Source organism: Calonectris borealis, chromosome 3 (assembly GCF_964195595.1).
Source record: "Calonectris borealis chromosome 3, bCalBor7.hap1.2, whole genome shotgun sequence".
NCBI lineage: Eukaryota > Metazoa > Chordata > Aves > Procellariiformes > Procellariidae > Calonectris > Calonectris borealis.
In genome coordinates, this window is record NC_134314.1 from 62,447,219 (window position 1) to 62,458,709 (window position 11,491).

The window sequence follows — 11,491 nt, forward strand, 5'->3', positions numbered from 1 at the left end:
TACAAACTTACTGAGGGAGCACTCGATCCCCTCGTCCAGATCATTGATAAAGATATTGAACAGGACCGGCCCCAGTACTGAGCCCTGGGGAACACCGCTCGTGACCGGCCGCCAACTGGATTTAACTCCGTTCACCACAACTCTCTGGGCTCGGCCGTCCAGCCAGTTTTTTACCCAGTGAAGTGTTTCAAACCAGTGTGACACAGTATAGTTATAGAAATATGTATAAAAATGAGATCTCATAACTCTCATTAAAGCCTGGATTTGTTTTTTAAAAATTCATTTTCCCTTCTCAGTTTGTTTCAGTATCCAACTTTTTATAGTAGAAGAATGAGCAGCTTCTCTTTTGTTCCCAATGTGTGTTCAGTCCATCCTCTAGATCTACTCCAAAGCAGTGGTTTTCTGTCCTTCACAATTTGTGGACCCCCTGGATTCCTTAAAGCAGTAAAAATCTTAGTTTTTTTAAGAAAGTTCTGATGTGCCATGCTTAGTTATCTTTCACAGATTCTGCAGAGCTAACTGGTGGACCCCTGTGGTCTTGCTTGGACCAGTACAATGCAGATTCGAAAACCACTGCCAGATCTAGATGTTTTAAATAAATGGATCACTGTCGGACTTCAAATTTCCCAACAGATTTTGACGTGTCCTTAATACCAAGCTTTTGTTTTCCACTTATGAGTGCAAAGATTTAACTATTTAACATGGTACTATTGTAAAGCAAATACAGACCATTTGATAGAGCTGCGTGGTCTACCAGTATCTAGGGAACCTTGGTTTTTAATTTCTGCAGTGGACTTTCTGCCTGCTGCTGCCACTTGGACACCCTGGTGCTCTTGCATTGCCTGACCCATGTGCAGCTTGCCTTTTCCTTTTTATGCTGTGAAATTGCTTGCACGATTTGGCCTGCTTCCATAATCTGACTGGCAACCAGGAGGTTAAAAGGACATGATTAATACCTAAGATTATTTTTTTACAGCCTAAAACAGGCACCATTAAAGGGAATTTGAAACCAAAGGGTTTGTTTCAGCTGGAAATTTCAAAGCTTTAATGTTTTAAATAGACATGCAATTTCCTATCCTTGGCTTTTGCTAGCATGACTTTAAAATCCCAGCTGAGGTTATGAAAATTTTTAATACCACATTTCACATGCTTTCTTCTCACCTATTGTCAATTAAAGTACACTTAAAATACCCATAATCATGAATACAAAAGATGTCTTTTGCTTGCTTGCTTTTCTTTTTTAATCTGTTCAATCAGGTCATATTTTGAGGAATGGATATGAGGAGAGGGATGCATCATAAGGTAGTCCCGTTGGTGTGCTAGGCACTGGAGGGGGCTGCTTGTTAAATTGCTAACTAAAAATGTAATTTGACATCATTTTTTCTGCTTCTTGTGGAACTACCATGTGTTTGGCTATTGCTGTATTATCTACCAGAATGATTAATCCATTTGGGCCTATAAAGTTGCGTATTTTTACCTTTGGGATAGAACAGATTGTACCAGATGACAACTTCTATGCATAGACAACATATTGATATGTATATATTGTACATCTGGAGAAAAGTATGGATGTGTTAAATACAGCTTAATATTGATTTGTTTACTCAGTTATGTTATCAGTTCTCTTATTACTTTATCATTTGCATTCTTGATTATGAGAACTATTTTATGAGTAAACAGTCTCTCACATACCTCCTTCATTTCTAGGACTCTAGGTTTATCAAAGGTAAAAGAAACTTTCCTTGATGTTAAAATTTGTCCTCTTGTTAAAATTTGAAATTGAGTCAATTAAATGATAATGAATCAGGTACTAATGGGAAATAAATTTCCTAATCAGCTGGAATAGTAAGATAGGAAATCCTATGGTAATATAAGTAAGGTTCTGTCGCACACTACTACTTACTGCAGTGACATTTAGTTCTTTGCTGAATCACAAAGAGCTGTACTCTTCAGAAAGTCTTACATAAAGTTAAACTCCAGGGAAATAGAATGTACAGTGCTGATAATTTAACATAATTAAGTTTCAATCATTTTTCAAACAGTAAATGAGAAAAAAAAATATTTATGCAAACAACAAAGATTATAAGTGGTAAGAGACACTTGAATAAAACAATATTAAGGAAACACAATTCTAGTATTTCTTAGTTTGCTTCCCATCTTTGCTGCTAGTATGCATTTAAAATTAAGTGTAAGATCTTGGTATAATTCAAATGACTATGTATGTGTTCAAAAGACTAAGTTGTAGGTAGAAGTAATAACTTTTATAGTACTAAAATAGTTGAAAAAAATAGATGAGCTTTCAGGCACCTAAAATAGAAGCCCCAAACTTTAAAGCTTACTACAAGTTGAGAACAATTGGTGAGAGATTAATTAGATTTTTAATAGTTAGACAATCTCTGAAAAATAGTTAGTTGGCAGCAGTACAGTTAAGATTAGTCATTAGGGAGGAAAGAGGGGTACTAAGGTGGCGGCCTTGTAGGTAAAAGGGGGAAATTAACAGTTTATAATTTGTGGAACCAGGAGAAGTTAGTGGAGCCACTAGATTTCCATGCAATGGAAATCCTTCCATTGAATCTGTGCTCTTGCATGCACATCTTTCAGATTTTCCTAGGCTGCCTAGCATTAGAGCCGTTGTCTAAATAGCAGCTCTTGCCTCAGTTGCTGTTAAAACAGAAATGCGCGGTCTGTAATAGGTTCTTGCAGCTGACACATCTCTTATATCTGGGATAATCAATCAGTGAGTCAACTGGGCTCAAATCCCATGAAATCCTATCCCACCCATTTTGTCATTTGCTTAGCTTCCGAAGGATAACTGGGTATTACTTGTGTTGACAGTTCCTAGCTTCAAAAGGACTCTGAGTCAGTCCTCTTATCTGTCATACCTCCCTGTGGAGGTGTCCAGGCTATTCAAGTGCTCTGTGCTCTGCAGCTACTCTAGCGAGTCCCCAGGTCACCTACCTCCTGCCTCCCTTCCTTTCTCTAGGCTGGCAAAGTCAGATCTGGGTAATGCTAGCGGTATAAATGCACTATATATCTGTCTGATCATCAGTGATAGCCTGATGTACTGGAACAAAAGAGGGGTCCTCGTCCACCTGTGCTAAATTACAGTTTGTCTATGATAATTTACCTATGTATCCCAGAGTGAATCTACTGTTTCTTTGTTGATTTGAGTTGTTTGACCTCCTGACTTGGTTAGGAAAATACTTCATTCTTTGCTTGGCGAATGCAAGTCTAGTGGTTACTCACAACAAACTGTTTTGTGAAAGCTGTTTTTACCCTCTTTCTTGAGTTTCCTTTATGACAGCCTTTCCTTGAGCATCTGAGCAACCTTTCCCCATATGGAAAGCTGACAAAGGAGAAACCCTTCCAGCCTCTCTGGCAGCCTTGGCTTGAGTAGCAAGTGTAATGTAAGGAAAAAGCAGATGTCACTCCACATCCCACTTCTTTTATCTTTACCCATTTTGCATCATGTCTGCAAACCTTTCCTGCATGAATTTATTCGTATTTAAAAGACGTGTAGATGAGGCACTTAGGGACATGGTTTAGTGGGCATGGTGGTGTTGGGTGGACGGTTGGACTCGATGATCTTAGAGGTCTTTTCCAACCGTAATGATTCTATGATTCTATGATTCTGTTCCTCTGGCTCTAGTATCCTCTTCTTAAATGGGCTGCAGCCCCTCTAGTGGCTCCTTGCCCACCCATACTTTTGCAGGTGTTATTGCATTGGGTTTGCGTGGCAAGGTTTTGGTAGCTGGGGGGCTACAGGGGTGACTTCCGTGAGAAGCTGCTAGAAGCTTTCCCTGTGTCCGGTAGAGCCAATGCCAGCCGGCTCCAAGATGTGCCTGCCGCTGGCCAAGGCCAAGCCAATTGGCGATGGTGGTAGCATCTCTGGGATGACATATTTAAGAAGGGGCAAAAAAGTGCTGTGCAAAACCAGCAGCCAGAGAGAGGAGTGAGAATGTGTGAGGGAAACAACTCTGCAGACACCAAGGTCAGTGAAGAAGGAGGGGAGGAGGTGCTCCAGGCGCTGGAGCAGAGATTCCCCTGCAGCCCATGGTGAAGACCATGGTGAGGCAGGGTGTCCCCCTGCAACCCATGGAGGTCCATGGTGGAGCAGATATCCATCAGCAGCCTGTGGAGGACCCCACGCCGGAGCAGGTGGATGCCCGAAGAAGGCTGTGACCCTGTGGGAAGCCCGCGCTGGAGAAGGCTCCTGGCAGGACTTGCAGACCCCTGGAGAGAGGAGCCCACACTGGAGCAGGTTTGCTGGCAGGACTTGTGACCCCGTGGGGCACCCATGCTGGAGCAGTCTGTTCCTTTAGGACTGCACCCCGTGGTAGGGACCCACGCTGAAGCAGTTCGTGAAGAACTACAGCCCCTGGGAAGGACTCACGTTGGAGAAGTTTGTGGAGGGGAGGGAGGGACCCATGGGAGGGACCCCACGCTGGAGCAGGGGAAGAGTGTGAGGGGTCCTCCCCCTGAGGAGGAAGGAGCAGCAGAGACAACGTGTGATGAACTGACTGCAACCCCCATTCCCCATCCCCCTGCGCCACTCGGGGGGAGGAGGTAGAGAAAATCAGCAGTGAAGTTGACCCTGGGAAGAAGGGAGGGGTGGGGGGAAGGTGTTTTAAGGTTTGGTTTTATTTCTCATTGCCCTCTGATTTTATTGATTATTTGATGTAATTAATTAAATTAATTTCCCTGAGTTGAGTCTGTTTTGCCCATGACGGTAATTGCTGAGTGATCTCCCTGTCCTTATCTCAACGCACGAGCCTTTCGTTATATTTTCTCCCCCTCATCCAGCTGAGGACGGGAGTGATAGAGCGGCTTGGTGGGCACCTGGTGTCCAGCCAGGGTCAACCCACCACAGTTATCTAGGGCTTTCCCTTCGTCTCCATTTCTCTGTCCTTGCCGCACGGCTCTCTGCAGGCCCTGCTGAGGCTACAGTCACCTGAGATAACTACCAGTAGTATCTGCTGAGGGGTCCATCCTTTCTTCATGCTGAGAGGTCACATAACAACCTGTTACTCCATTTGCTGCTGGGGTTTTTAAGGCATCTCCTAGAAAGCGTGTCAGGTGCAGAGGACTGGGCTTAGCCTACAGCCTGGATGAAAGGTGAAGTGCATCTTGCTAATGGCCATTGCAGAGGTTAGAACTGAAGCGTCAAGAGCCTGAGTCATTCTCCTCTGTGCGAACAATACAGAGAGAGAGCGAGAGCGAGCAGGAGCTGCTGTACAGGATCTCTACCAAGACAGGCTTTTCTTGGGTGATCTTGGAGTGCCTGACAGGGCTGGTGTCAGGGCCACTCTCTAACAACACCACAATGCAAAGCGAAGTTAAATGTAGAGGTAAATCTGGGCCACTGCTTCTTTCAAGACTAAAACCCTAAGCTGTCCAGGCCTTTGGACCTGATGTTCTCACTGAAGATGAAACAAATAGAGCAGCTACGAGGTTAGAGAGTCACTCAACATTTGTTCTTCAAAAGGAGCTTGGCAGCTGTGGTGCTTTTGTATCAGCAAGGCGGTTGTGTTTTATGAAATGAATTACAGGCCTGTTCCTGTCTTTTTTTCTGTATTCCACATCCATTTTACCATTATTCGATGCCATTATTTGATGTTTTAGAGCCAGCCTGTGTCATTCACGGTGCCATCAAAGAGATGCTGTCTGAGCTCTTAGCATAATCTTTTACCTCTGAGTCAAAGTCTTCTAAGTCTTTGCTTGTTCAGAAGTTTGAATTCAGACTTCAGGGTAAAACTAGATGTAATCACTGTACTAAGCTAAATAAGAGAAGCAGCATTTGTTACTGGCACTCATTATGGCTGTTATGTGGTGAAACTAAACAGATTTGCAGAATAAATAAAATGTATCTACAATGTCATTTTATTCTAAATATAATATTTTCTAAAAAAAGGTTTCCGTCTTATTATGCACTTCATTGTAATTGGTTTCTGAAAAGCTGTCAGCATGAAGTGAAATCATCTCATACCAATATGTCTGTTAATACCATCGATTTTATTAGATGTAGAAGAGATCAAAATTCAGCAGTTAATATTAAGTAGCTTATAAGCCTTACCGACAGGGAAGGCCTTTATTAGCACAGGTAGTAAGCCTTTGTGGCTTATTACAAATTATTATTTACAAACCTGGTTGTGATTTTTTCCATGAATGAAGATTTTATTGATGTGAACTCAAGAAATAGGAAAGAGACTCCTTCTATATATAAAGTATGTTTGTATCTTGTTGCAGCCAGACTTTCTCTCCCCTGCACCCAAGTTCTGATGCAGGTAAAGTGAACAGAGGAACAACGTGTTCCCCTGAAATGCTGGGAGGAGGCCAGCCATGTGGCTTGAGAGATATCTCTCTCTCTCTCACTTTCACTTTAAGAGATCTCAATTTCTATCTGTCCTTCACGTTACTGGAGACCAATTAATAATGAAATTGAGATGTGGTTTTCCTGCAATTTTTGCAAAATTTGCAAATGAGAACTTTCTGTAGAAAGACACCCCAAGATGTAAGTTTTAAGAACGTTTTTATTGGCTTTACTTTTCAGAGTTAGAGAGGAGCTCTTGCTAGAGGTTTGTTTAAAATATTTAGCAAGCAGGTGTGAGCTTACTGCATTCACCCTTTGGTGCAATCCAGGTAGCTGTGGTAAGCACAGTAGAGTACGCAAAATAACAAATCCTGTCAACAGGCAGAGTGTGGATTTAGCACTACCCTGCCATACCTGTGCAGTTCCTTGGCAGCCCTGAGAATGGATGGAGTGGGTTGATGTGTGCCTGTAAAATACCACTTAAATATGGAAACTCCGTGCCCCCCCCAAAGGTCTGGGATCTGGAAAACAATAATGGAACAAACTAGATTATAGCTAAATGATTATTCATTTCGGTAAAGATATGCCATAATTCTCTTAATTTATTTCATAGAGAAAACTAATTACATTTAATTGAGTCATGACAAAATACGACAGCTTTTATAGTGGATAAGTCCTATTTATTTCTGTCTAGAGATTCAGAACATTGTTTTACAGAATAATGATCTTTTGTTTTGGCCGAAACCCTTAAACACATAGGCATATGAGAAAGTTTTGTTTTAATTTTAAAAGATTATCAATGTCAAATAACTTTCTTGGGGGGGGGGATTTAAATTGTTACATTAAAAAGAAATTTCATGAAGCATTCAAGAAATTAGTTGCATTGAACTGTTGAAATTGCCCAGACAGCGTAAAAATGGATGAGAATTTCCAGAGAGACTAGGAACATTAAACATTAAACCTGACACTATAAGTGAAATTTCTGAGATTTTTGGAGTAATGCTGTGAATTTCTCTCTCAGAAATTCAGAAAATGCTGTATATTTAGCACCCTAGGCCTTTTTTCAGGACTTTCCTTCATAAAGAAAAGGTTTCTCACAGGGAGAGAGGAAGCGCTCTGTCCTTTAATCATGATCGTGCAGGGAGGGAGTTCGGGTTGCTACTCTTTCTGTCTGTCATCTGAATTGCTGCTGAACAGATAATAATGAACACTGGATTCATTTTTTTTTTCTGGATTAGTCCTTCGACTTGGCCACATATCTCAAATTCCCTGTTAATTTCAAGTAGCAAGTAGTCACCTGTTTGCTTTGCCTCTGCTTTTCAGCCTCTCACATTATTCACCCAGTCTAACTTTAGCTTTATCTGCTTGTTAAACCATCCCCAGCTTTGACACAGGGGCCTTTTCCTCTGCAACAGACTGTCAGCCTTTCTTTATCTCTAAGCCTAGTAAAGCCACCAGAGAGAATATAGTTTTTTCATACCTGGTTTATAGTATCTTAATTTTACTCTATAATATTACCTAGTATTCATTCTAATATTCATTAATTAAGCTCAGAAACTATTTTTGAGTCTGATTATAAGATGCCATGTAAAATAAAATACAATTATCCTGAACTGTGTTGTTTCATTTGTTACTCTTACTCATAAAAAACTATCAAACATGGCTTTCTCTTTTTAAACCTATGCTGGTTAATGTTTCTCATGTAATAGACAGCCAGGTATGAAAGTAAGTCTAAAATGAAGAAACTTCCTCATAAAATGATGAAGCTTTGAATTGATGAACTTGAAATTTATGAAGATTTCTTATCTGGTAAACTAAACTGAGCTACTTGATTTGTAGTCCATGAGGAACCAAGAAGGGGAGAAAAAAAGATCTAGATATGCATAGAAGAGGATCAGCTTTATTAGGAGAGGCAAAAATGATTCTGTAGTTGAGACTCAGGTGATCTGAATAGGCTTAATAAAAGCTTCTTTAAGCAATGGAATACGTATGTATTAATATATGCTGAAATCTGTAAGGAAAGATCTCTTAAAGGGGATATGTAGAATGATCTGTATTTATAGTCATTGTGTGTCATAGAAGTTTTTCAAAGAACTATTAGCTAAAGTGCTAAAATGATCTAAAACACACACAAGGTAATAATACATTATTGACTTTGCTGCAGACCAGTCCAGAGATAAATCATCTATTAAGACTTCTGAATATTTTCGTCTTTAATCCTGATATATCACCACTAAGAGCACTAGCTTTCTGCTACTGTCTGTATCACTGATGGAAGATTTATCACCTATATTTACAGCGATAAAAGACTTGGAAATTTTTTTAAGATGCCATGTGAATTTCAAAACTGCTACTATGTCATAACTGGATTAAGATGTAGTAGCTTTTTTAAAGTCATGAATATTTTGATTATCAAGAAATATCTACAGATTAACAAAGTGCTGTTTATATTTGCAGACACAACCCTTGCTTTCCTCAATATTTCTACTTTTTTTTCTTTTTTTTCCCAGGGCACAATATAGAACTATGATAGCAACTGGAGGAGTCATAACAGGACTGGCTGCCTTAAAAAGGCAAGACTCTGCCAGATCTCAGCAACATGTAAATCTTGCCACAGCACCAGCTTCTGAGGAGAAGAAACCAGTTAGACGCCGTCCCAGGGCAGATGTCGTAATTGTCAGGGGCAAAATCCGTCTCTATTCTCCATCGGGATTCTTCCTTGTTTTGGGAGTGCTTATTGCATTCTTGGGAATTGCAATGGCCATCCTTGGATACTGGCCCCAAAAGGAACAGCTTTTAGGCTCTGAAGATAATCTATCTGTAAATGAAACCCAGGTCCTGGGAAGCCAAGGAAGCATTTTACTTCGTTTCTTTGAACAGCATGTGCACTCGGATAAGATGAAAATGCTGGGCCCTTTTACTATGGGCATTGGAATCTTCATTTTTATTTGTGCAAATGCCATTCTGCATGAAAACCGTGACAAAGAAACAAAAATCATACACATGAGAGACATATACTCCACTGTAATAGACATCCACACCCTGAGGATCAAGGAACAAAAGCAGCTGAGTGGTGCCTTCGCTGGCTTGTTGGGGGAAGGAGAACTCAGGCACAGCGGGAGCTTGTGTGCATCACGGCTGGCTGCGAACACGGTTGCGCCTTTCTCTGGCTTCAAGAGTAATTTTAGAATGGATAGTTCTGCTGAAGAAGATGAGATTATCCTAAATGAAGATAGGACCACTGGTAGCCTCCTGCCACCTCTGCTGACTGAGCAATCTGGTTCAGTCTTTGGGCTTTACCCTCACTCTAGCAAGGCTTCAGATGACAAAAACACTAGCTCTATAAAGTGTGAAACAAAATCCATTGTATCTTCTTCCATTAGTGCTTTCACACTGCCAGTAATTAAACTGAATAACTGTGTTATTGATGAGCCCAGTATAGACAACATAACTGAGGACTCGGAGATCACTAGGAGTAGGTCTAGAAATCTGTCGATGGATTCTCTGGCCATTCCACTAACTGATACCAATGAATCCTACAGACCGGCCGCTACCATGCTGCCACGACACAATTCGTTTGTGGACACTCCATCTGATCAGTTCAAATCTTCTATGACTCTCGGACCAAGCGCAGGAAAGCTTTTATCCCCTGGTGCTGCCAGGAAACAGTTTGGGTCCAACACATCTTTGCATCTTCTGTCTTCCCATTCGAAGTCCCTGGACTTGGACAGGGGTCCATCTACACTCACGGTCCAAGCTGAACAAAGGAAGCACCCCAGCTGGCCCAGACTGGATCGGAGCAACAGTAAAGGATATATGAAACTGGAAAACAAAGAGGACCCAATGGATAGGTTACTTGTGCCACAAGCAGCAGTCAAGAAAGACTTTACTAATAAGGAAAAGCTTCTTATGATATCAAGATCTCATAATAACTTGAGTTTTGAACATGATGAGTTTTTGAGTAACAACCTGAAGCGAGGAACTTCTGAAACAAGATTTTAATATTTAAATTGCAATTTAGAAGATGTCATACAGTATTTTTTAAAAAAACATTTTGACAAGTGTTTCCTTTTCAGTGAGACTAGTACAAGCCTGTTTTTAACCAAATGCTTAATAGCCCATTAAAATTGGCTTGTGTGAACAGAGATCTTCATCTTTGTAATGCCAACAGTTTTTTGTCTTAGTAACATACAGCTGCAATACTGTACATTATCATTGCTCAGAGAGTTTTGGTACAACGGATTCCAATTTTTCCCAAGTCTTTATTTCTTTTTTTCTATATAAGCATGTTACTTTTTATCAATTTGACTCCAGAAGCCTGCATTAGGAAAAAAGCTCCATTTACCTGTAAGTTCTGTTTATTTAATGACTGCAAGAGTCTAAAAACGGTGCTTGCAGTCTAGAAGCGAGCAGGAGCACATACTGGAATTGTCAAATTCAGGCCTTTATCCTAGGTGTTGTCTTTCACCCACGGTACATCTCAGTAACTGCAGTCTTGCCATTGTCATTGTGAGAAACTTGTTTACATATTGGGGTGGGTGGATAGAAAAGAGTGGGTATAATTAAAACCATTTTTGTGAATTCATTGTAATTGGTCGAGTTGAATACCAGTGTTGTGAATTATTAACTATGCTTTGTGCAATAATCTTTCTACATCCATTGTAATTTAATCCTGTAATTCTGGGAAAACATACATAAAGTAAGAAATCTGAAAATTCGCCTGGGATTAGTTCTCTAAACCACTTTGATTGGCAGCAGTTTTAAAATCAAAATATATAGACTCACTTAAAATCATAGGAACATGATGAATGCCAACAGGAATTTAGAAATATGGTGTATAATAAGATGATATTGTGACATGCATCTGAAGAAAATAATGGAAAATGAATATATTGCCTCTCATTACAATAGCAAGAAGCTAAATAACTAGATCTCTATGTTCAAAATACTGATACAAAGCATACAATTCAGTATGTATGCTAACATAGTATGAAAGCCCCTTGCCTAAATTTTGATTTATATATTTCACATAATTATTGGTGTGATGGTTCACTGGAGGCTTAGCTGTGGCAATTTGCATTACAAGATTTTGCAAAAGGAAGTGACATTTAAAACAATGTTTTTCTCAGCCAAGCAAGCTTCACAGTTGACAGTTGTAGGCTATTGCTAAAGAAAATGAGA

At 40.3% G+C, this 11,491-nt stretch overlaps 1 protein-coding gene across 1 annotated transcript; it reads left to right on the forward strand.

Moving 5' to 3' along the window:
* Positions 1-8,593: 8,593 nt before the first annotated feature.
* TMEM200A (transmembrane protein 200A) lies at positions 8,594-10,312 on the forward strand. Its single transcript, XM_075148094.1, has one exon. It carries the CDS (start codon positions 8,837-8,839, stop codon positions 10,310-10,312), a length of 1,476 nt encoding a protein of 491 aa, XP_075004195.1. The 5' UTR covers positions 8,594-8,836.
* The last annotated feature ends 1,179 nt before the right edge of the window (positions 10,313-11,491 follow it).